We start from the raw sequence: 25856 nt of genomic DNA, 5'->3' as shown, positions 1-25856 counted from the left end.
ATTTCACAGGAAAATAAATCTACAACAGGACAAAGTAAATGTAAAAACACTGTCAGCTATGAATAAAAGTGGTTCATCTCAAAATTAACTTGAAAAGATTTCAGCCGTCAGCGTGTTGTGAAACAGAAAACAACAGATGAGCTGTCACCATAGCAACACAATTGTGCTCCTCAACGACGAGCACGATGTGTCTCAGTGTCCTCGTGGCATTAGTGTTACCATGGTAACCCTCATCTGTTTGAGGGTGGAGGCGGGGAAACTCACCCCATCTGTGACAATGTTTTTAGTGTTGCCACGAGCAACAGAGTGACGCAGTACCCGAGGAGGCAGTCCTCTGCTGTGATTGGCTGAAGCTGCACCGTCAACTCTGAGGACAAGAAGTTGAAAATGTTAGTGGGAGGGGCCCCCAGACAGGAAAGTGAAGAGTGCGGCACTGGTGAAGGCGCAAACCTCCAGCCAAATTAAGACACGTGGAATAAAAGCATTTCATACAGTAGTGTTCAGAATAATAGTAGTGCTATGTGACTAAAAAGATTAATCCAGGTTTTGAGTATATTTCTTATTGTTACATGGGAAACAAGGTATCAGTAGATTCAGTAGATTCTCACAAATCCAACAAGACCAAGCATTCATGCTATGCACTCTCTTAAGGCTATGAAATTGGGCTATTAGTAAAAAAAAAAAGTAGAAAAGGGGGTGTTCACAATAATAGTAGTGTGGCATTCAGTCAATGAGTTCGTCAATTTTGTGGAACAAACAGGTGTGAATCAGGTATCTCCTATGTAAGCCAGCACCTGTTGAACATGCTTTTCTCTTTGAAAGCCTGAGGAAAATGGGACGTTCAAGACATTGTTCAGAAGAACAGCGTAGTTTGATTAAAAAGTTGATTGGAGAGGGAAAAACTTAAAAATTATAGGCTGTTCATCTACAATGATCTCCAATGCTTTAAAATGGACAAAAAAAAAACAGAGATGCGTGAAAGAAAACAAAAAACAACCATCAAAATGGATAGAAGAATAACCAGAATGGCAAAGGCTCACCCATTGATCAGCTCCAGGATGATCAAAGACAGTCTGGAGTTACCTGTAAGTGCTGTGACAGTTAGAAGACGCCTGTATGAAGCTAATTTATTTGCAAGAATCCCCCGCAAAGTCCCTCTGTTAAAAAAAGACATGTGCAGAAGAGGTTACAATTTGCCAAAGAACACATTAACTGGCCTAAAAAGAAATGGAGGAATATTTTGTGGACTGATGAGAGTAAAATTGTTCTTTTTGGGTCCAAGGGCTGCAGACAGTTTATGAGACGACCCCCAAACTCTGAATTCAAGCCACAGTTCACAGTGAAGACAGTGAAGCATGGTGGTGCAAGCATCATGATATGGGCATGTTTCTCCTACTATGGTGTTGGACCTATATATCGCATACCAGGTATCATGGATCAGTTTGGATATGTCAAAATACTTGAAGAGGTCTTGTTGCCTTATGCTGAAGAGGACATGCCCTTGAAATGGGTGTTTTAATAAGACAATGACCCCAAGCACACTAGTAAACCAGCAAAATCTTGGTTCCAAACCAACAAAATTAACGCCTCGCAGATGTGAAGAAATCATGAAAAACTGTGGTTATACAACTAAATAGTAGTTTAGTGATTCACAGGATTGATAAAAAAGCAGTCTGAACATAACAGTTTTGAGTTTGTAGCGTCAACAGCAGATGCTACTATTATTGTGAACACCCCCTTTTCTACTTTTTTTACTAATAGCCCAATTTCATAGCCTTAAGAGTGTGCATATCTTGTTGGATTTGTGACAATCTACTGAATCTACTGGTACCTTGTTTCCCATGTAACAATAAGAAATATACTCAAAATCTGGATTAATCTTTTTAGTCACATAGCACTACTATTATTCTGAACACTACTGCATGTGGCGGCTCCGCTCCACACGCTTTCTTCACAGACACTCACTGGTAATCCTGAGACCTCTTCCTGCGGCTCAGCCCAAGGCAACGCAGCAGCTGGTTCCTTTGCAGGAAAACGAATGCACCCAAAGCCAGCAGAGGAACAACCAGGAAGAAGAAAACCAGGAGGCCGTCCCTGACAGATGTGTCCTTATCTGAAGAGCACAAACAGACAGGCGGAAGACCATGAGACGCATTCAGATGCAGTAATCGGATGACACTCGCGCTCCTCTGTGTGTTCAGGCGCAATAATCGGATGACACTCGCGCTCCTCTGTGTGTTCAGGCGCAGTAATCCGATGACACTCGCGCTCCTCTGTGTGTTCAGGAGCAGTAATCCGATGACACTCGCGCTCCTCTGTGTCTTCAGGAGCAGTAATCCGATGACACTCGCGCTCCTCTGTGTGTTCAGACGCAGTAATCGGATGACACTCGCGCTCCTCTGTGTGTTCAGACGCAGTAATCGGATGACACTCGCGCTCCTCTGTGTGTTCAGGCGCAGTAATCGGATTACACTCGCGCTCCTCTGTGTGTTCAGGCGCAGTAATCGGATTACACTCGCGCTCCTCTGTGTGTTCAGGCGCAGTAATCGGGTGACACTCGCGCTCTTCTGTGTGTTCAGGCGCAGTACTCGGATTACAGTCGCGCTCCTCTGTGTGTTCAGGCGCAGTAATCAGATTACACTCGCGCTCCTCTGTGTGTTCAGGCGCAGTAATCGGATTACACTCGCGCTCCTCTGTGTGTTCAGGCGCAGTAATCGGATGACACTCGCGCTCCTCTGTGTGTTCAGGCGCAGTAATCGGGTGACACTCGCGCTCTTCTGTGTGTTCAGGCGCAGTACTCGGATTACACTCGCGCTCCTCTGTGTGTTCAGGCGCAGTAATCGGATTACACTCGCGCTCCTCTGTGTGTTCAGGCGCAGTAATCGGGTGACACTCGCGCTCTTCTGTGTGTTCAGGCGCAGTACTCGGATTACAGTCGCGCTCCTCTGTGTATTCAGGCGCAGTAATCGGATGACACTCGCGCTCCTCTGTGTGTTCAGGGGCAGTACTCGGATGACACTCGCGCTCCTCTGTGTGTTCAGGCGCAGTACTCGGATGACACTCGCGCTCCTCTGTGTGTTCAGGCGCAGTACTCGGATGACACTCGCGCTCCTCTGTGTGTTCAGGCGCAGTACTCGGATGACACTCGCGCTCCTCTGTGTGTTCAGGCGCAGTAATCAGATGACACTCGCGCTCCTCTGTGTGTTCAGGCGCAGTAATCAGATGACACTCGCGCTCCTCTGTGTGTTCAGACGCAGTAATCGGATTACATTCGTGCTCCAGCGTTCACAATCACCGCCCCAAATGTGCCCTCAGCATTCCGTCCGCAAATCATCAGACACAACATTGTTGTTCCCCAATTCTATTCTAGGGTCAAAGGTCAACATACCATTCCATGTGGGGCCGCTGTCCACACTGCCGCCGTAACCTTTAGCTTCACAGAAAGGCGGAGCCCAGCTGTCGTCACAGTGGCAGTTTTTGTTACTGTTACAAAGCTGAGAGAGAGATGTTTATGTGATGATACTTTAAGTCTGTTTGCTGGTTTTGTTAATTCAGGAACCATCAAACAATCTTTCACAGTTACAAATAAAATCGACGAACTCTGACTCAACATGTGTTCAACACACCACACCCACAAACAAATGGACCAATTATGATATATCACAGACAGACACAGCGACAGACAGAATGAGACAGAGGGACAGAGACAGACAGAGCGACAGACAGAATGAGACAGAGGGACAGATGGACAGACAGAATGAGACATAGGGACACAGACAGAGGGACAGACAAACAGAGAAATGTCTCACCCCATGTCCATGACATTTGTTTTCCACGTCACAGTCGTAGTTCAGGACGTCGGCGCTGCGACACTCAAAGTTAATGCAAACCTAAAAACCACAGAAGAAGAAAGCAAAGCCAGTGTTTCTGCGGCTTTTATTCCATCTGAGTTTAACAGTAAAAAGAGCTGCCGATGCCACTAATCGCGCTTTGAGAAGTGATTGTCCACGTGGCGTCGAGGACGCTGTCTGTCCACATCTGAGTCACAAAACGATGCAGCGATTATTTTCAAAGTGACTTTATTTATACGAGACGTTCGTGTTTGAGAAAATCACATTCGAAAGGAGCATGAAAACTCCCAGCGACAGCATGATGACATCATCATGACGACAAAATGTTCAGATGCTGTCACACGAGGAAATCAGTCAAATTCAAGTGGCTTTAACTGGTATCATGGTTCATCCAATTAAAAATCACATCACATTAGCTGATCTGACGGCCAATCAGAGGACACGTGGCTCCTCTTCACCCCACCCCCTCACCTTGTTGTCCCCACACTTTGTGCCCTCTGTCACCATGCCGGGGTCAGGGACGTCTGAGCCCAGCATGAAGTCCACGCCGTAGCAGCTGGTGGCCTGTCCCAGGATCGGCGTCTCGATGACCGACGGCTTGATTCCAAAGACCGTCGTGTGCTGAACGTTGGTGCACTGCAGCTTCCCGCAAAGAGCATTTCTATGGAAACAAGAGGCGATGCATGTCAAGGTGGCAAATCCAAGAACACTGATCTCAAACCGCAGTTAGATGAATGAACAGTCAAAACACCCTTTCGGTCACACAGGTTCACTGTTAAATTGTCCTATTTATGAGGGTTGTTTTTTGTTATTGTTGAGTCTGTGTTCATTCATTCATTAAGAGCTCTGTTGATACAGATGATGTTCTGAAGCAAGTTTAAAAGAATCACGTACACACACCAAAACCTTTCATCGTTATTACTGTCACATTAATGGACATGTGGCCACCACAGGCCACTATATCAGGTAAGTGGCTGCAGCAAACAAAATGGGTAAGTTACACACTGTGGAGTTTAGAGTTTTATCAAGAGGAAGGAACCCCGTGCGTGTGCATGTGTATTACCTGCTCTCACACTTCTTGTAGCCATAGTTCTGGTAGCCACAGTTGCCGAAGCGGTCACCTTTACTGTTGACGTCTTTGAAACAAATGTCGGGTGCCGCCTTTGCCTCTGAGATCCAGAACAAAGACGAAGAGACACAAACAGGAAGCAGTTCAAATTTTAAACCAGCGAACCAAAGGTGATGGTGTGCAGTGATGTATGAAAACAAAAGTGAATCACACAGATTTCACTCAGGAAGCAGAAATGTTTACTGCTGAAAACAAACAAAACATGAGCTGGGATCAGGATCAGAACTCCGTACTGGGTCCAAAGATGGCCTGACACTGTCCGTCGTAGTGCTGGCACTTCCCGTCGTAGCAGTATGCCTGTTGTTGTCTGCATGGATGTCCGTTCTGAAACATCAAAGGCAGACACAGAAAAAGGTCATGGAACACTGCTCGTTTCACTGCGGGGCCCCCCGGAGGCCAGTCAGTGCCACTGCAGACTCACCTGGATGAAGACGTCGTTCTGACACAGCGCCGAGGAGCCGTTACAGTACTCTGGCAGATCACACTCGTTGTTGCTGTACCGGCACACGGTTCCTCCAGGCAGGAACTGCATGTTCAAACACAATCAGTCCCGCTACATTCACCATCAGAACGTTAGCAACCTGCCCGACCAATAACGAGACAGAACGCCCCGTATAACAAAAATTACATCAGAAATACTCAGGAGGCGTTACTTTATCCAGATCAGAACACAACAGTTATATTATTACAGGAAAGACGATGCTTCATCAGACCAGTGAAAAATACTGTCAAAGGTTTGAGGTGGGCGTCGCCTACAAACCGACATGATGTTCAGCTACCTGTGGAGCTAATTATCTATAAACAGACGTCATATTAGCACAAATTATTCTGTAAAGTGGACAGCAGTGTCATGTGATGCCAACAAGAACATATGATCAGAATTCATTATAAAATCATAAGCTAAATAAGCTCATTATCAAGCCAGCTACATGCTAAACAGCCACTTTAGCTGAACCAATAAGGCAATGAAATGACTGGATTCAGATAGCTTCATTGTTAGCCCACATGCTAACGTAATCAGTAGTTACCTGACACTTGTAACAGCATTCGCCGTAGGCGCACTGGGCGCCAGGCTTCAGTTTGCATGTGTGGAACTCGCAGCACAGGTCGTCCTCACATTCCTGCAAACACACAACGTTCAGACAGCAACAAACCGCAGAAACAGGACACGCTGTGACGCTCGCTCATCAGACTGACGGTCTGAGACCTGATCCAAGTTCAGCTTGGTTCCTGTATTCAGAACATTTTCTGCTTTTTTGGTGCTTAAGGCTGTAGTGTGCAGAAGTTAGTGCCACCTGGTGGTGAGGTTACAGATTGCAGCATGTCGTCACCAGTCATGATTTTGTTTCCCTCCATATTTTTAATTCTTTAGCGACGGGAATTCATGCTTCCTGATCCTCCACGTGACAAAAACGAGGGTTGTGAAACTTGCTAGCCTGTGCTAGCAACCAGCAGACAGCGTGGAAAAGAGAAACCGCTGACTGTTCTTCTTTGTCCTTCTGTCTGTGTGACAGAAAGTGAACTCGGTATGACCCTGTTGTGTTCCTGTACCAACATGGCGGTGGTTATGGCTGCTACATTAAATCCTGCACTCTGTAGCTTTAATGCTTTCTGCACATAAATGCTGCAGCCGCCCAGCGTAACCACCATCAGAACCACAACTACAAACAAAACTGCTCCAGACAAACTGTCTCAAAATGGCAGAGAGGACAAATGAAGACGAAGAAAATGAAAATGTTGGCGGCAGTGAATCAGCTGAGACTAAAACTCCAGCAGTTCACGTCCAACATGATCAAGGTCCAACTCAGAGTGCGAGATGCCACACAAAGACAACATCAGTCTGACTGAAAAACATCCAACGAGACAAATACATTGATTTTTATTTATTGATTAACCTCCTGGGAGCCACAGTCACAATCCTCTCCCACATCCACCAGCCTGTTTCCACAGTAGGGGGCACTGTAGGCTTCATCGGGCCGCGGGACATTCAGGAGACATGTCCCCCCCGTCAACAGGATCATCTTCTCAAAATCATCAGCGCTGCAGCTGCTGAAGTTTCTGGAACCACTGCAGAGAAGAAGACTTACAGACGGTCCTCAGGAGCACAGAAATATCAGAGTGCGCGCGCGTGTGTGTGCGCGCGTGTCGTACGTAGCTCCAGAGTTCATGATGCACTCGGACACGGGGCAGCTGCAGGTCCGCCTGTCGTCATGGTTCATCCCCAAGTTGTGTCCGAGTTCGTGTGCCACGATGGACGCAAACGCCGCAACATTCTGATTGGTGAACTACAGGGGAGGAGGGGCAACATGAACAAACTCATGTCAGATTCACACTAGCAACATGCTAGCATGTACTAATGTTAGCATTACTAATTCAAACTCTACATAATGTAGCAACAACAGCATGTTAGCAGGTAGGATGTTAGCTAATATGCTAATATTGCTCTGTTTAGTCAAGTATAAATTCAGACATTTTTCACATGTGAATGTTTGAGGATTAGCGTTAGCATTAGCTAGTGAAAATGTCTGGCCAATAAGAACAAAGCAGGAAGCCGCATACCGTGTTAATCCCGCCTCCATGGCTTCTGGAGCAGACACTGGAGACGAACGCCATTCCTGCCGTCGCACCAAAGTTCTTCTTCCTGAAAAACCAACATCACGGTCAGCAGTCTGCATGTCACCGCGGCGTGTGTCCTTACATGTGCACTGACAGGATGAGTTGTGCTGAGTCATGGCGGCGGCGAGGAAGCAGCTCCTCCTCTCTCCACTGGGTGAAGCGACTCAGCACTTCTCCCGCAGCTCCCTCGGTGCTGATCGGGTTCTGCAGAGTCCAGATCTCCAGACCGACCAGGACCACCCGCACGTTGAGCTGCACGTAGATCTGAAGGTCCAAATGCAAACACAAAGTCCACCGACGGGAATGTTTCAGGAGCCGAAGATGATCAAAATGAATTTTGATTGTCTCATTTGTCTCTCCTCAAGCACATTGGGCCTCATGTATCAACGTGCGTACGGCGATATTTGAGCGTATATGGGGTGTACGCCAAAATGGCTGCGCTACTTGGCATTTATCAATGTGGTCGTTGGCGTACGCTGCGCTGAAAATATACACCAGGTCGAGAGGTGGTGTAAATTATACACCAAAATGGACCAGCGCTGGAATCCACATAAAAATGAAAATGATCAACATGATAAACAGTGCCATTATACAAATCAATGCATATGTTAGATAAATAACACTTTCCTGATTATACTACATAATAATTAATACAAATCCCACTTTTTTGGGATTGTTGGTCTACGGAGCACGATCCGTGGCCACAGCGCTGACCGCAAAGAAAGCGCTGCTCGCCTTTTTCTCCAGACTTCGAGCCTGGAGCCAGAGCAGCACTGAGCTTAACTTTATGTGGTGTGATTGTTTTAGACAATGAAATTGATAATTACAACTGTAGTGTTGTCATTCCCTTCGCCCGTGCTGCAATCAGGTTTTGTCTTCTCCATTCATTTGTTACAATAAAATAAATAAAGACATACATTTTAAGAATAAAGAAATCTGAAAAATTAGGCGTCTTTTTAATTGAGCGAGAAAATATCCACATGTCAAGAATTATTGACATGTGAAAAGAGAATACAGTGGTCCCTCGCTATAACGCGGTTCACCTTTCGCGGCCTCGTCATTTCACGGATTTCTTTAGTCCAATTTTGCATGCCTTTTTTTTTTTTTTTTTACAGTGTTCTGTGTTCTGCGTGTCTGTTTATAAGAATCTTCTCGCCCAGAAGAAAAAAGAGCACCAACAACTACCCATAACTGTGTTTGTCACTCGGAAACAGACACCTGCAGCCAGGTGTGAGTGGAAAAAGGCGCGGCGTCAGGACGCAGAGGCACGATCTGTGAAATACTGGTCAGTCACTATTAATAATTTCTTATGTGTCCAACCTCGTAGGTTGATCGTTAAAATTAAATTCGTTAGTTCTAAAAGCCATCATAATTATTTATAGGAAAACGTTCTATTTTTATTTTTCAAACAAATGTTTGGGCCTGAAAACAGTTTGGTCTTATTTTTCTACTAAGGTTTGAACTTTGAGAGTGTTTACACACGAGAGAAAAGTGAGAAAATGTTCATGCCTGATTGAGAAAGTGTATAAAGTGGTTTTACAGCTTTGAAACGTCTATAATAGCTGTAAAAAATAAGGCTGACTACGTCGCAGTTTCGCGTATTACGGGCTATTTTTAGAACGTAACTCCCGCGATAAATGAGGGACCACTGTAACACTTTTTTGATTACACTACAAAACAATTAATACAACAGCCGGTTTTGACGCTCTATTGGCACGCGTCGTGACTGGTGGAGTTTTTTTTCTTTGCCGTCTTCCTGGCTTCCATGTCGTAAAATGAGGGTGTGTCTGAAGCGGAGTCTGAATATTTATGGGCGTGTTTATTCTAATTACGATTGTTGTCACCCGCCGCATTTATCAAGGTCACGTCGGGCGTATGCCGGAAATGGGCAGGTGCACACTGCTTGATACATGTCATGGCAACTTTGGTGTACTTCAAATTTACACCGTAAATTTACGCCACAAGTGCGCAACTTTGATACATGAGGCCCAATGAATATAAAATTAATTCCTTCTTTGCAGTCATTCCACTCACGCTGTCGATGTAGTTGGCCAGATGAACCATCTCCTCTGTGACCGCCGTGTGGTTACGGTTCAGAAAATTAAACTTCAAAAACAAACAAACAAAAAAAAAGCAGGTGATTAATCCTCTGCTCTCCCACATGAGAAAACCATCCAGAACATTTTCATTTAAGTCTGGAAAAAAAATACAATCCTGACATATCAGCACATACATTCATAAAAAATGTCAATGATTCCAAACATTTTGTTAAACATTTTGATGACAAATCTAAATGAGGTTTGAACTTTATTACAAATAACTACAAATATAATCAACATGCGTCACGCTGCAGTCCTAAGATACACAAAACAGACTTCTCATCCATTATGGCCCCGCCTATTTGGCAGCATAGCGACCACTCCTCTCTGGTGTCTGTAAAACATCCACACTGACTGAAAATGAATGGCAGCTGGTTATTTTCCCTCTGCCTTTTACCTTTAATGTGACCAATTCAATTTAACTGTAAACACTGGTGCTGGTGCACCCTCTGCTGGTCACACTACGTTTTAGGGCTGGGTATTGGGAACAGGTTCTTTCTGGGTATCGTTAAGAAATTATTCAATCCACCGACATCGATAGCCTTTTTGCTTAACAATTCCCTTATCGGTCCTTCAGAGCGGCCGTTGTTTTTGAGGGTGTTTGTCGGGAAAATTATCATTTCTCTACATTGATTACAGACCCTGCAGCGGCTCTATAATCAACAGTTTCTGCAGCACGACTTTGCAGACTCCAGCAGCCGTCTGACTTCAGCTCAGAGGTATGGAGAGACAAATATGTCATTAATGTCTGAAAGGAAATGCTTTTGACAAAAACTAGAGAATTTTACTAGAGAAACTAGAGAAAAAACAGATTGTTTATTTTTATTTATGTCCAGAGTTTAAGGATCCAGTGACCAATTTCATATTTATTTACTTTAAGAGTCAATAAAATGTTGCTGACATAGACAATCTGTAAAGCCTACTTGTGGTACACAGAAAGGTCACAGGAGGTATTGATAAGGGAATCGATAAGGAATCGGATTAATAAGCAGAATTGATAGACAAAATCTTACCAATACCCATCCCTACTACATAATGACACCATTTCCAACAGGCAGAGTGTTCTTGTTTCTGCATTGTTTATTCTGAAAAATAAAAAAATTTTTCAAAGAAAAAAATTATTACACGCTCATACATATGTGAAAGGCCCATATCAGCCGATAATATCGGCTGACTGATATCGGTCAGACTCTACGGGAAACCAGAAAAACGAGCAAATGCCAACATACGAACTATCAAACAGTTTGAAATGTTAAATACAGACATATCCTACTATGCGTTGATGGTAGAGCACAGCCTAGAGTTAGAACTTAAAACTGCAGCTGTCATAATGATTCTACCATGTTCAGTAAGAAAACCCTTTAGCCTAGCTTAGCATGAAGCGGCAATAATAACTACAATAATATTTTTTTATTTAGATCTTAATAGGCTGTGGCCAAGTGATTAGTGCACCTGGTTTCAGTACAGAAGGTTCTGGTTCAAACCACTGCTATATTTCTTCATGTAACATGGAGCTGCGTCTTAAAGGGCGTCGGTGTAAAACTTGTGCCAATTCAACATGCAGATCCACCTCAGATTTGCTGTGGCGACCCCTAGTGAAAACAAGGGAGCAGCCGAAGGGTCTCACTATTTAGATCTTATGAATAATCTCATCAATGTTTTGGTGATGTTGCCATTAGCTTTGACATGTGGGCGTATCTCACCCGTTCATTGTCGACCACCAGTAGGAGCTCCACATAGTGCATCTGATGGAGAACGGCTCGCTTCACCTGCCGACACACATGGGTCATACATGTGAGAAACGCCAAATGGTGTCACGCCGTGTGTCCGTGTGTGACTGAACTGACCCTGCCGTGCCGTCTGTGCTCGATCTCCTCTGGCTCAAAGTGAGTGTGCTCCGTGGCATTGCTGGGGTAAGAGTGTGGTGTGCCACACCCACGGAGCTGTGACCTCACATCCTGCAGTCGGTACACAATGTGATGGTCAGGGACGGACTCTAACGGCTCAATCCCATAACTGTTGTCATGGAGATGCAGCACTCCTCTGCAGAGAGAACGGGATTAATAACGGACAATGTGCAAGTAACACGGAATATACAACATCAAGTGATCAATGGTGCTGCTGGGAAACACTGAACGCACCGAGCGACGCAACACTGTGCACACGAACAGAAAAAAAAAAAAAAAAAAAAAACAGGAAGTAGAGCTGAGTACTTCACTGTGCAAGTCAGTGTTATTTTCACCATGCCAGTCAAGGTGCACACTTCTCAATGTGTGTCAGTGTTATCTATACCGTGTGAGTCAGTGTGCACACTTCACCGCGCGAGTCAGTGTTATCTCAGATTTCAGACAACTTTATTGATCCCTTCATGGGCAATTCATCATTCACACCCAATTACCTAAGACAAAATACAGCAATTAATCCACAATTATTACTTGTTAAATGTAATAATGGCACACATCAGATTTAAAACAACCACACATATATTTGCTTGTTTATGTACACTAAACTTTGAAACAGTCTGTAATCCGAATTGAGGCAATGTGAGAGGAGTGGCAAGTGCGGAGGCCGGGGTGGGGGGAGTGTGCGTCCATGTCTGCAGGTGGGTTCATATCAGTTTCTGTTCGTGTGTGCGTTGAGTCTTAAGTGGCCTTGTCGACAACCGCAGACTGTGGGGGAGGGCAGATGACAAGGGAGCCATATGCATCACCAGGGCCGTTGAAATCTTTCTGGAGAAAAACAAGTGGCACATTTTGACCTTCGGTAGCTGATAAGGCTGCCGTATTTAGGTTTAGAGGAGAAGCACAGAACTCCAATACGGCTTCTCTTAACTGTCCAGATCCAATTTTATGAATATTCACTGGTCTGCAACATCAATTCCTTTGCAGGGCAGACAACTGCTCCGAGATGGTTTCCATCTTGCATTTAAGTTCAAAAGTTAACACAGACTGAGATTTTACAGTCTTGCCAACCTTGATAATCATGACAAACAGATGTTGGGTTATGGTTTTGGTGGCAACCGTCTTGCCAATTTTCCGTTAGATCAGGGCAGCGCAAAATCCTGGTAGCAGGATTATGCTACCATAAAGACAAATAAGAATAAATCCTCGAGGTCTTCCACGGAGTGTGGCGCTAAGCACACCACATGCCAATTCATCCAGGAGTCGAGAACATAGCAGAACATAGCCCGCAGGACAGGTACCTTCTGGGCATGCAGAGTCCCCCAGCCCTGATTTGCTTGTTGAAAAGATCAATCAATCAATCAATTTTATTTATATAGCGCCAAATCACAACAAACAGTTGCCCCAAGGCGCTTTATATTGTAAGGCAAGGCCATACAATAATTACGTAAAAACCCCAACGGTCAAAACGACCCCCTGTGAGCAAGCACTTGGCGACAGTGGGAAAGAAAAACTCCCTTTTAACAGGAAGAAACCTCCAGCAGAACCAGGCTCAGGGAGGGGCAGTCTTCTGCTGGGACTGGTTGGGGCTGAGGGAGAGAACCAGGAAAAAGACATGCTGTGGAGGGGAGCAGAGATCAATCACTAATGATTAAATGCAGAGTGGTGCATACAGAGCAAAAAGAGAAAGAAATACTCAGTGCATCATGGGAACCCCCCAGCAGTCTAAGTCTATAGCAGCATCACTAAGGGATGGTTCAGGGTCACCTGATCCAGCCCTAACTATAAGCTTTAGCAAAAAGGAAAGTTTTAAGCCTAATCTTAAAAGTAGAGAGGGTGTCTGTCTCCCTGATCTGAATTGCGAGCTGGTTCCACAGGAGAGGAGCCTGAAAGCTGAAGGCTCTGCCTCCCATTCTACTCTTACAAACCCTAGGAACTACAAGTAAGCCTGCAGTCTGAGAGCGAAGCGCTCTATTGGGGTGATATGGTACTATGAGGTCCCTAAGATAAGATGGGACCTGATTATTCAAAACCTTATAAGTAAGAAGAAGAATTTTAAATTCTATTCTAGAATTAACAGGAAGCAAATGAAAAGAGGCCAATATGGGTGAGATATGCTCTCTCCTTCTAGTCCCTGTCAGTACTCTAGCTGCAGCATTTTGAATTAACTGAAGGCTTTTCAGGGAACTTTTAGGACAACCTGATAATAATCAATTACAATAGTCCAGCCTAGAGGAAATAAATGCATGAATTAGTTTTTCAGCATCACTCTGAGACAAGACCTTTCTAATTTTAGAGATATTGCGTAAATGCAAAAAAGCAGTCCTACATATTTGTTTAATATGCGCATTGAATGACATATCCTGATCAAAAATGACTCCAAGATTTCTCACAGTATTACTAGAGGTCAGGGTAATGCCATCCAGAGTAAGGATCTGGTTAGACACCATGTTTCTAAGATTTGTGGGGCCAAGTACAATAACTTCAGTTTTATCTGAGTTTAAAAGCAGGAAATTAGAGGTCATCCATGTCTTGATGTCTGTAAGACAATCCTGCAGTTTAGCTAATTGGTGTGTGTCCTCTGGCTTCATGGATAGATAAAGCTGGGTATCATCTGCGTAACAATGAAAATTTAAGCAATGCCGTCTAATAATACTGCCTAAGGGAAGCATGTATAAAGTGAATAAAATTGGTCCTAGCACAGAACCTTGTGGAACTCCATAATTAACTTTAGTCTGTGAAGAAGATTCCCCATTTACATGAACAAATTGTAATCTATTAGATAAATATGATTCAAACCACCGCAGCGCAGTGCCTTTAATACCTATGGCATGCTCTAATCTCTGTAATAAAATTTTATGGTCAACAGTATCAAAAGCAGCACTGAGGTCTAACAGAACAAGCACAGAGATGAGTCCACTGTCTGAGGCCATAAGAAGATCATTTGTAACCTTCACTAATGCTGTTTCTGTACTATGATGAATTCTAAAACCTGACTGAAACTCTTCAAATAGACCATTCCTCTGCAGATGATCAGTTAGCTGTTTTACAACTAACCTTTCAAGAATTTTTGAGAGAAAAGGAAGGTTGGAGATTGGCCTATAATTAGCTAAGATAGCTGGGTCAAGTGATGGCTTTTTAAGTAATGGTTTAATTACTGTCACCTTAAAAGCCTGTGGTACATAGCCAACTAATAAAGATAGATTGATCATATTTAAGATCGAAGCATTAAATAATGGTAGGGCTTCCTTGAGCAGCCTGGTAGGAATGGGGTCTAATAGACACGTTGATGGTTTGGATGAAGTAACTAATGAAAATAACTCAGACAGAACAATCTGAGAGAAAGAGTCTAACCAAATACCAGCATCACTGAAAGCAGCCAAAGATAACGATACGTCTTTGGGATGGTTATGAGTAATTTTTTCTCTAATAGTTAAAATTTTATTAGCAAAGAAAGTCATGAAGTCATTACTAGTTAAAGTTAAAGGAATACTCGGCTCAATAGAGCTCTGACTCTTTGTCAGCCTGGCTACAGTGCTGAAAAGAAACCTGGGGTTGTTCTTATTTTCTTCAATTAGTGATGAGTAGTAAGATGTCCTAGCTTTACGGAGGGCTTTTTTATAGAGCAACAGACTCTTTTTCCAGGCTAAGTGAAGATCTTCTAAATTAGTGAGACGCCATTTCCTCTCCAACTTACGGGTTATCTGCTTTAAGCTGCGAGTTTGTGAGTTATACCACGGAGTCAGGCACTTCTGATTTAAAGCTCTCTTTTTCAGCGGAGCTACAGCATCCAAAGTTGTCTTCAATGAGGATGTAAAACTACTGACAAGATGCTCTATCTCACTTACAGAGTTTAGGTAGCTACTCTGCACTGTGTTGGTATATGGCATTAGAGAACATAAAGAAGGAATCATATCCTTAAACCTAGTTACAGTGCTTTCTGAAAGACTTCTAGTGTAATGAAACTTATTCCCCACTGCTGGGTAGTCCATCAGAGTAAATGTAAATGTTATTAAGAAATGATCAGACAGAAGGGAGTTTTCAGGGAATATTGTTAAGTCTTCAATTTCCATACCATAAGTCAGAACAAGATCTAAGATAGGATTAAAGTGGTGGGTGGACTCATTTACATTTTGAGCAAAGCCAATTGAGTCTAATAATAGATTAAATGCAGTGTTGAGGCTATTCTATAGCCTCTATAGTATAGCCTTTATTGAGGCCCACTATAATTATCTTATCTGAGCTAAGCACTAAGTCAGACAAAAGGTCTGAAAATTCACAGAGAAACTCACAGTAACGACCAGGTGGATGATAGATAATAACAAATAAAACTGGTTTTTGGGACTTCCAATTTGGATGGACAAGACTAAGAGTCAAGCTTTCAAATGAATTAAAGCTCTGTCTGGGTCTTTGATTAATTAATAAGCTGGAATAGAAGATTGCTGCTAATCCTCCGCCTCGGCCCGTGCTACGAGCATTCTGGCAGTTAGTGTGACTTGGTGTTGACTCATTTAAACTAACATATTCATCCTGCTGTAACCAGGTTTCTGTAAGGCAGAATAGATCAATATGTTGATCAATTATTATATCATTTACTAACAGGGACTTAGAAGAGAGAGACCTAATGTTTAATAGACCACATTTAACTGTTTTAGTCTGTGGTGCAGTTGAAGGTGCTATATTATTTTTTCTTTTTTAATTTTTATGCTTAAATAGATTTTTACTGGTTATTGGTGGTCTGGGAGCAGGCACCGTCTCTACGGGGATGGGGTAATGAGGGGATGGCAGGGGGAGAGAAGCTGCAGAGAGGTGTGTAAGACTACAACTCTGCTTCCTGGTCCCAACCCTGGATAGTCACGGTTTGGAGGATTTAAGAAAATTGGCCAGATTTCTAGAAATGAGAGCTGCTCCATCCAAAGTGGGATGGATGCCGTCTCTCCTAACAAGACCAGGTTTTCCCCAGAAGCTTTGCCAATTAAAAGCCAAAAGATGGTGTCAATAGCGTTGAGAGACCAGCTGATCAATTCCATGGCTATTCTGAATGCAGTACGAAGAATTCACAGTCTGGTGAAGTTGGGATTTGAAAGGTTGGGGCAGAGATAGAGACAACAGGAGGAGAAGAGAGGAGTAGATGCAACCGCCCTTGACGGAGTCCCAAGCTGTTTTTGCTGGAGTCCCAGTGCTATATCTACCATGTGAGTCAGTGTGCGCACTTCACCGTGCGAGTCAGTGTTACCTTCACCATGCCAGTCAGTGTGCACATTTCAGTGTGTGTGTGTGTGTGTGTGTGTGTGTGTGTGTGCATCACCGTGCAAATCAATATTATTGTCACTGAGTCAGTGTTACCTTGTTGTCATTATCGAGTGAATCAGTGTTATCGTCACCACAGGAGTCAGTCTTATCATCACCGCGCAACTCAGTGTGTATTTCACAGTGTGTATTTATGTTTGAATCCTGAGCTTTATGTTTGAGCCTGAGCTTGTGCGGGAGGTTGAGAGATACCGACTAGAGATAGTCGGGCTCATCTCCATGCACAGTAGACCTCTTCAAATTAGACCTTTTTCATCAAACTTATGCAAACTGATATTATTCCCATTCTCCAAGGTCTAACTTAACTAAATATACCAGTTACTTTGATCTTGGACCTTGGCTATGCCTGCCTCAAGAGCCACGCAGTTTTTTCAAAAACGCTGCAAAATTCAGGAAATTATGTCCTTGTTTTCTTTGTAGCTTCCCAGAGGTTAATGATATAGCATTGAAAGTGGTACCAAATGAAAGCTAATAAAATTGTCTTGCATATGGTGTCAAACACATAAACACCTGTGTAAATTTTAACTAATTTTAATGCACAAACATAAATATTTTTGATGCTTGGAAAGGATCCCTTACCAAAATAGTACTGATAAGTATATAAAAAGTAAACTGGAAGTATACTTGAAACATACTTGCATGTACTACTTTTTGGTAAGGGATGACATCATATGATACATAACTTTATCTCAAAAATGTTACCCTATAGTCTATACAGCTTTACTAAAGCAAATTTTGCAGCATTTTTGAAAAAACTACATGGCTCTTGAGGCAGGCATAGCCAAGGTCCAAGATCAAAATAACGTATATTTAGTTAATTTAGACCTTGAAGAATGTGAATAATATCAGTTTGCATAAGTTTGATGAAAAAGGTCTAATTTGAAGAGGTTTAATGCACAGATTGGGCTCTGGTACCCAACTCCTGGAGAGGGGCTGAAAGCTCCACTTTTCTGGCATTGCCCATGGGGAGAGGTGGAGAGCTGGGGTCGCATTGCTTATTGCTCCCCAGCTCAGTCGCCATGTGTTGGAGTAGAGAAGCTTGAATCTTCGACTGGACTGGGTTGCTTGACGCGCGGACGTTTCGCTTCAAATCGCAGAAGCTTCTTCAGCTAAAATTCTTTCTCTGGTGGTCTGACTTCTGTCTTGACTCTTGTAGAGAAGAATAATCAAGAAGTCACAAAAGCTGGAGTTTTAAACCTAACCAGACCCCTCCTACCGAGAGGCAGACTGCTATAGGCTAGAGACTAAACAATAGCTCCAATTAGCACCTATTGTGCTCAAGTTAGCACCCTCCTAATGACAGGGCAGCTGTCCCTCCTAATGATGGGACGGACCCTCTCATGATGGCTCCCTTGACGACTCTGCTGAGGACGTGAATGACTCATTACCATGAACAAAAGACTGAAACTGCTTTGACCTGAGTACCCCATTGTAAATGGGATAAAGCGTGTCTCAGACCCCCTCCTCGGTTAAGTGTGTTGGAGTTCACTCCGGTGAACGAGAGGGTCGCGTCCCTACGCCTTCGGGTCGGGGACAGGTCTCTCACTGTTCTCTCAGCCTACGGGCCGAGCGGAAGTGCAAAGTACCCAACCTTCTTGGAGTCGCTGGGAGGGGTACTAGATAGCGCTCAGACTGGGGACTCCATTGTTCTCCTGGGTGGTTTCAACGCCCACGTGGGCGGCGACAGCGAGACCTGGAGGGGGGTGATTGGGAAGAACGGATGCCCCGATCTGAACATGAGTGGTGTTCAGTTGTTGGATTTCTGTGCTAGTCACAGTGTGTCCATCACGAACACCATGTTCGAGCACAAGGGTGTCCATAAGAGCACGTGGCACCAGGACACCCTGAGCCGGAGGTCGATCGACTTTGTAGTCGTATCATCTGACCCTCGGCCACGTGTCTTGGACACTCAAGTGAAGAGAGGGGCAGAGCTGTCGACCGATCACCACCTAGTGGTGAGTTGGATCTGCTGGGAAGGGAGGAAGCCGGTCAGACCTGGCAGGCCCAAACGTATCGTGAGGATCTGCTGGAAACGACTGGCGGAACCCTCTGTCAGCGAGGTCGTCAACTCCCACCTCCGGGAGAGCTTCTCCCAGATCCCGGGGGAGGTTGGAGACATGGAGTTCGAGTGGACCATGTTCTCCACCTCCACTGTTGATGCGGCCGCTCGTAGCTGTGGTCACAAGGTCTCTGGTGCCTGTTTCGGGGGCAATCCCCAAACCCGGTGGTGGACGCCGGAAGTAAGGGATGCTGTCAAGATGAAGAATGAGTCCTACTTGTCTTTGTTGGTAGGTGGGAAGCAGCTGACAGGTACCGGCAGACCAAGCGTACCGCAGTCCGTGCAGTCGCAGAGGCAAAAACCCGGGTCTGTGAGGAGTTCGGGGAGGCCATGGAGGAGGACTATCAGTAGGCCTCGAAGAAATTCTGGCAAACTGTCCGACGCCTCAGGAGGGGGAAGCAGCTCTCCACCAGCACTGTCTACGGTGCGGGTGGGGAGCTGATGACCCTGACTGGGGATGTTGTCAGGCGGTGGAAGGAATACTTCGAGGATCTCCTCAATCCCATCGTCATGTCTTCCCAAGAGGAAGCAGAGACTGGGGACTCAGAGGCGGAGTCATCCATTACCCAGGCCGAAGTCACTGAGGTGGTTAGAAAGCTCCTCGGTGACAAGGCTCCTGGGGTGGATGAAATCCGTCCTGAGTACCTTAAGTCTCTGGATGTTGTGGGGCTGTCTTGGCTGACACGCCTCTGCAACATCACGTGGTGGTTGGGGACAGTACCTCTGGATTGGCAGACCGGGGTGGTGGTCCCTCTGTTTAAGAAGGGGGACCGGAGGGTGTGTTCCAACTACAGGGGGATCACACTCCTCAGCCTCCCTGGTAAGGTCTATTCCGGAGTACTGGAGAGGAGAATTCGACCGATAGTCGAACCTCGGATTCAGGAGGAGCAGTGTGGTTTTCGTCCTGGTCGCGGCACACTGGACCAGCTCTACACGCTCCATCGGGTGCTCGAGGGTTCATAGGAGTTCGCCCAACCAGTCCACATGTGCTTTGTGGATCTGGAGAAGGCGTTTGACCATGTCCCTCGGGGCACCCTGTGGGGGGTGCTCCGGGAGTACGGGGTCCTTGGTCCTTTGCTAAGGGCTACCTGGTCCCTGTACGGCCGCAGCAGGAGCTTGGTTCACATTGCCGGTAGTAAGTCAAACCTGTTTCCAGTGCATGTTGGCCTCCGCCAGGGCTGCCCTTTGTCACCAGTTCTGTTCACTATCTTTATGGACAGAATTTCTAGGCGCAGCCAGAGTGTAGAGGGGGTCTGGTTTGGGAACCACAGAATCTCGTCTCTGCTGTTTGCGGACAATGTGGTTCTGTTGGCTTCGTCAAATCAGGACCTTCAGCGTGCATTGGGGCGGTTTGCAGCTGAGTGTGAAGCATCCGAGATGAAAATCAGCACCTCCAAATCCAAGGCCATGGTTCTCGACCGGAAAAAGGTGCTTTGCCCTCTTCAGGTCGGTGGAGTGTCCTTGCCTCAAGTGGAGGAGTTTAAGTATCTCAGGGTCTTGTTCACGAGTGAGGGACAGATGGAGCGTGAGATTGACAGACGGATCGGTGCAGCATCTGCAGTGATGCGGTCGCTGTATCGGACCGTCGTGGTGAAGAGAGAGCTGAGTAGGGGGGCAAAGCTCTCGATTTACCTATCGATCTACGTTCCGATCCTCACCTCACCTATGGTCATGAGATTTGGCTCATGACCGAAAGAATGAGAGTGCGAGTACAAGCAGCCGAGGTGAGTTTCCTCCGCAGGGTGGCTGGGCGCTCCCTTAGAGATAGGGTGAGGAGCTCGGTCACTCGGGAGGAGCTCGGAGTCGAGCCGCTGCTCCTCCACGTCGAAAGGAGCCAGTTGAGGTGGCTCGGGCATCATTTCTGGATGCCCCCTGGACGCCTCGCTGGAGAGGTGTTCCGGGCATGTCCCATCGGGAGGAAGCCCCAGGGAAGACCCAGGACATGCTGGAGGGACTACGTCTCTCGGCTGGCTTGGGAATGCCTTGGGGTTCCCCCGGAGGAGCTGGGGGAGGTGTGTGTGGATCGGGAGGTCTGGGCGGGTTTGCTTGAGCTGCTGCCCACGCGACCCAACTCCGGATAAAGCAGAAGAAAATGGATGAATGAATGGATGGATCCTGTCTGTTCACAGGTTAACGTGGGTGTGTTACCTGAGGCCGTTACAGACACTCAGAGCGACAGACGAACCCTCCATGTCCTGAACGAAGCCCCGATAATGACAGTGTTTCTGCAACAGACACACAACACATTATAAAACTTTATTCATTTAAATGTGCCTCTCGAGGAACCATCACCTTATCATGGTGGAGAGGTTTTTGTGTCCCTATGAAGCTGAGAGCTGTGTTGTCTGGAGTCTTCGTGCTCCTGGTAGGGTCTCCCATGACAAATTGGTCTCAAGTGAGGGGCCAGATTAAGAATGGCTCACTTTCAGTCCTTGATAGGGATTGGACCTTATTCTTCTCTGGAGTTGCCCAGGGTGTGAGGAGCTGGCGGGTGTGGGGATGCTCATGAGTCCCGGGCTGAGCCCCGGTACATTGGAGTTTACATGGTAGATGAGAAGGATGAGAAGGAGAGGAAAACAGGGAACCATTCAAGCTGTCTACAGTAAGGATGGGACTCTGTTGACCTCAGCTGAGGAGGTAATTTATTGCAGGAAGGAACACTTTTAGGAACTCCTGCATCAGACCGAAGCACCCTCTATAGTCGGGGCAGAGCTGGAAGCTGATGGAGGATTATCAATTTCCTTGGTGGAAGTCACTGAAGTAGTCGAACAACTCCGCAGTGGCAAGGTGGATGAGATACGTCCAGAAATGCTGAAGGCTCTGGGTGTGGAGGGATTGTCTTGGATGAGACATCGCTTCAACATTGCATTGAGGTCTGGGACAGTGCCTAAGGAGTGGCAAACTGGGGTGGTGGTCCCCATATTTAAAAAAGGGGGACCAGAGAGTGTGTGCAAACTACAGGGGCATCACACTACTCAGCCTCCCTGGTAAAGTCTACTTCAGGGTGCTGGAAAGGAGAGTTTGGCCGATAGTCGAACCTCAGATTGAAGAGGAACAACGCAGGTTCCGTCCTGGCCATGGAACAACCGACCAGCTCTTTACTCTCAAAAGGATCCTGGGAGGTGCCTGGGAGTATGCCCATCCAGTCTACATGTGTTTTGTGGACTTGGAGAAGGCGTATGATCGGATACCCTGGGAGATACTGTGGGAGGTACTGTGGGAGAATGGGGTGAGGGGGTCCCTTCTCAGGACCATCCAGTCTCTGTACTCACAAACTGAGAGCTGTGTTCAGGTGCTCAGTAGTAAGTCGGACTCGTTTCCGGTGGGGGTTGGCCTCCGCCAGGGCTGCGCCTTGTCACAAATCTTGTTTGTGTTGTTCATGGACAGGATATCGAGACATACAACCCCTGGCAATAATTATGGAATCACAGGGCTTGGAGGATGTTCGTTCAGTTGTTTAATTTTGTAGAAAATAAAGCAGATCACAGACGTGACACAAAACTAAAGTAATTTCAAATGGCAACTTTCTGGCTTTAAGAAACACTATAAGAAATCAGGAAAAAAAATTGTGGCAGTCAGTAACGGTTACTTTTTTAGACCAAGCAGAGGGAAAAAAATATGGACTCACTCAATTCTGAGGAATAAATTATGGAATCACCCTGTAAATTTTCATCCCCAAAACTAACACCTGCATCAAATCAGATCTGCTCGTTAGTCTGCATCTAAAAAGGAGTGATCACATCTTGGAGAGCTATTGCACCAAGGAACGAATGGGAGGAAACCGGAGTCAACGTCTGTGACCGAACTGTAAGAAACCGCTAATTGAAATTACTTTAGTTTTGTGTCGTGTCTGTGATCTGCTTTTTTTCTACAAAATTGCCTACTCCAGGTAGGGAATGAGGTCTTACCCCAAGTGAACAAGTTCAAGTACAGTGAGGAAAATCAGTATTACAACCCCTAGCAAAAATTATGGAATCACCGGCCTCGGAGGATGTTCAATCAGTTGTTTAATTTTGTAGAAAAAAAGCAGATCACAGACATGACACAAAACTAAAGTCATTTCAAATGGCAACTTTCTGGCTTTAAGAAATAGTATAAGAAATCAGGAAAAAAAATTGTGGCAGTCAGTAACGGTTACTTTTTAGACCAAGCAGAGGGAAAAAAAATATGGAATCACTCAATTCTGAGGAAAAAATTATGGAATCATGAAAAACAAAAGAACACTCCAACACATCACACCACCTCTGGCTTTTATAACAGCTTGCAGTCTCTGAGGCATGGACTTAATGAGTGACAAACAGTACTCTTCATCAATCTGGCTCCAACTTTCTCTGATTGCTGTTGCCAGATCAGCTTTGCAGGTTGGAGCCTTGTCATGGACCATTTTCTTCAACTTCCACCAAAGATTTTCAGTTGGATTAAGATCCGGACTATTTGCAGGGCATGACATTGACCCTATGTGTCTTTTTGCAAGGAATGTTTTCACAGTTTTTGCTCTATGGCAAGATGCATTATCATCTTGAAAAATGATTTCATCATCCCCAAACATCCTTTCAATTGATGGGATAAGAAAAGTGTCCAAAATATCAACGTAAACTTGTGCATTTATTGATGATGTAATGACAGCCATCTCCCCAGTGCCTTTACCTGACATGCAGCCCCATATCATCAATGACTGTGGAAATTTACATGTTCTCTTCAGGCAATCATCTTTATAAATCTCATTGGAATGGCACCAAACAAAAGTTCCAGCATCATCACCTTGCCCAATGCAGATTCGAGATTCATCACTGAATATGACTTTCATCCAGTCATCCACAGTCCACGATTGCGTTTCCTTAGCCCATTGTAACCTTGTTTTTTTCTGTTTAGGTGTTAATGTTGGCTTTCGTTTAGCTTTTCTGTATGTAAATCCCATTTCCTTTAGGTGGTTTCTTACAGTTCAGTCACAGACGTTGACTCCAGTTTCCTCCCATTCGTTCCTCATTTGTTTTGTTGTGCATTTTCGATTTTTGAGACATATTGCTTTAAGTTTTCTGTCTTGACGCTTTGTCTTCCTTGGTCTACCAGTATGTTTGCCTTTAACAACCTTCCCATGTTGTTTGTATTTGGTCCAGAGTTTAGACACAGCTGACTGTGAACAATCAACATCTTTTGCAACATTGCGTGATGATTTACCCTCTTTTAAGAGTTTGATAATCCTCTCCTTTGTTTCAATTGACATCTCTTGTGTTGGAGCCATGATTCATGTCAGTCCACTTGGTGCAACAGCTCTCCAAGATGTGATCACTCCTTTTTAGATGCAGACTAACGAGCAGATCTGATTTGATGCAGGTGTTATTTTAGGGATGAAAATTTACAGGGTGATTCCATAATTTATTCCTCAGAATTGAGTGAGTCCATATTTTTTTCCCTCTGCTTGGTCTAAAAAAGTAACCGTTACTGACTGCCACAATTTTTTTCTTGATTTCTTATAGTGTTTCTTAAAGCCAGAAATTTGCCATTTGAAATGACTTTAGTTTTGTGTCATGTCTGTGATCTGCTGTTTTTCTACAAAATTAAACAACTCAATGAACATCCTCCGAGGCCAGTGATTCCATAATTATTGCCAGGGATTGTAGAACACCATGTGATTTTGCAAGTTCTCCCACTTAGAAATCATGGAGGGGTCTGAAATTTTCATCTTAGGTGCATGTCTACTGTGAGAGACATAATAAAAACAAAAAACAAATCCGGAAATCACAATGTATGATTTTTTAATAATTTATTTGTATGTTACTGCTGCAAATAAGTATTTGAACACCTGTGAAAATCAATGTTAATATTTGGTACAGTGGCCTTTGTTTGCAATTACAGAGGTCAAACGTTTCCTGTAGTTTTTCCGCCAAGTTTGCACACACTGCAGCAGGGATTTTGGTCCACTCCTCCATACAGATCTTCTAGGTTTGGAGTTTCAGCTCCCTCCAAAGATTTTCTATTGAGTTCAGGTCTGGAGACTGGCCAGGCCTCTCCAGGACCTTGAGATGCTTCTTATGGAGCCCCTCCTTAGTTGCCCTGGCTGTGTGTTTGGGGTCATTGCCATGCTGGAAGACCCAGCCATGACCCATCTTCAATGCTCTTACTGAGGGAAGGAGGTTGTTTGCCAAAATCTCACAATACATGACCCCATCCATCCTCCCTTCAATACGGTGCAGTCGTCCTGTCCCCTTTGCAGAAGAGCACCCCCATGCTTCACGGTTGGGATGGTTTTCTTGGGGTTGTTCTCATCCTCTAAACATGGTAAGTGGAGTTGATTCCAAAAAGCTCTATTCTGGTCTCATCTGACCACATGACCTTCTCCCATGCCTCCTCTGGATCATCCAGATGGTCACTGGTGAACTTCATACGGGCCTGGACATGTGCTGGCTTGAGCAGGGGGACCTTGATGCCCTGCAGGATTTTAAACCATGACAGCATCATGTGTTACGAATGTAATCTTTGTGACTGTGGTCCCAGCTCTCTTCAGGTCATTGACCAGGTCCTCCTGTGTAGTTCTGAGCTTTCTCAGAATCATCCTTACCCCACAAAGTGTGATCTTGCATGGAATCTCAGACCGAGGGAGATTGACAGTCATCTTGTGTTTCTTCCACTTTCTAATAAATAATCATAACAGTTGCTGTCTTCTACCAAGCTGCTTGCCTGTTGTCCTGTAGTCCATCCCAGCCTTGTGCAGGTCTACAGTTTTGTCCCTGGTGTCCTTAGACAGCTCTTTGGTCTTCGCTATGGTGGACAGGTTGGAGTGTGATTGATTGAGTGTGTGAACAGGTGTCTTTTATACAAGTAACAAGTTCAAACAGGTGCAATTAATACAGGTAAAGAGTGCAGAATAAGAAGGCTTCTTAAAGAAAAATT

At 45.0% G+C, this 25856-nt stretch overlaps 1 protein-coding gene across 1 annotated transcript in view; it reads right to left on the bottom strand.

Annotated features, from left to right (window-relative positions):
• Positions 1-8: 8 nt before the first annotated feature.
• The window catches only part of adam9 (ADAM metallopeptidase domain 9), a 53597-nt gene continuing 27749 nt past the window's right edge, over positions 9-25856 (bottom strand). Inside the window, exons 5-21 of the mRNA XM_034171374.1 lie at positions 21114-21190; positions 11543-11738; positions 11399-11464; positions 9631-9702; positions 7691-7860; positions 7540-7621; positions 7132-7265; positions 6876-7047; positions 6009-6101; positions 5402-5506; positions 5214-5304; positions 4915-5020; positions 4323-4512; positions 3810-3890; positions 3389-3494; positions 1966-2113; positions 9-367 (exon numbers count right to left, since the gene is read on the bottom strand). Of these exons, the coding sequence (XP_034027265.1) occupies positions 193-367; positions 1966-2113; positions 3389-3494; positions 3810-3890; positions 4323-4512; positions 4915-5020; positions 5214-5304; positions 5402-5506; positions 6009-6101; positions 6876-7047; positions 7132-7265; positions 7540-7621; positions 7691-7860; positions 9631-9702; positions 11399-11464; positions 11543-11738; positions 21114-21190 (2064 nt within the window). The 3' untranslated portion in view covers positions 9-192. The remainder of the gene's footprint in view (positions 368-1965; positions 2114-3388; positions 3495-3809; positions 3891-4322; positions 4513-4914; positions 5021-5213; positions 5305-5401; positions 5507-6008; positions 6102-6875; positions 7048-7131; positions 7266-7539; positions 7622-7690; positions 7861-9630; positions 9703-11398; positions 11465-11542; positions 11739-21113; positions 21191-25856) is intronic.

The sequence above is a fragment of the Thalassophryne amazonica genome, chromosome 5 (genome assembly GCF_902500255.1).
Source record: "Thalassophryne amazonica chromosome 5, fThaAma1.1, whole genome shotgun sequence".
Taxonomy (NCBI): domain Eukaryota; kingdom Metazoa; phylum Chordata; class Actinopteri; order Batrachoidiformes; family Batrachoididae; genus Thalassophryne; species Thalassophryne amazonica.
The sequence above is the reverse complement of the archived record's forward strand: the minus strand, read 5'-3'. Positions and strand labels throughout refer to the sequence as shown.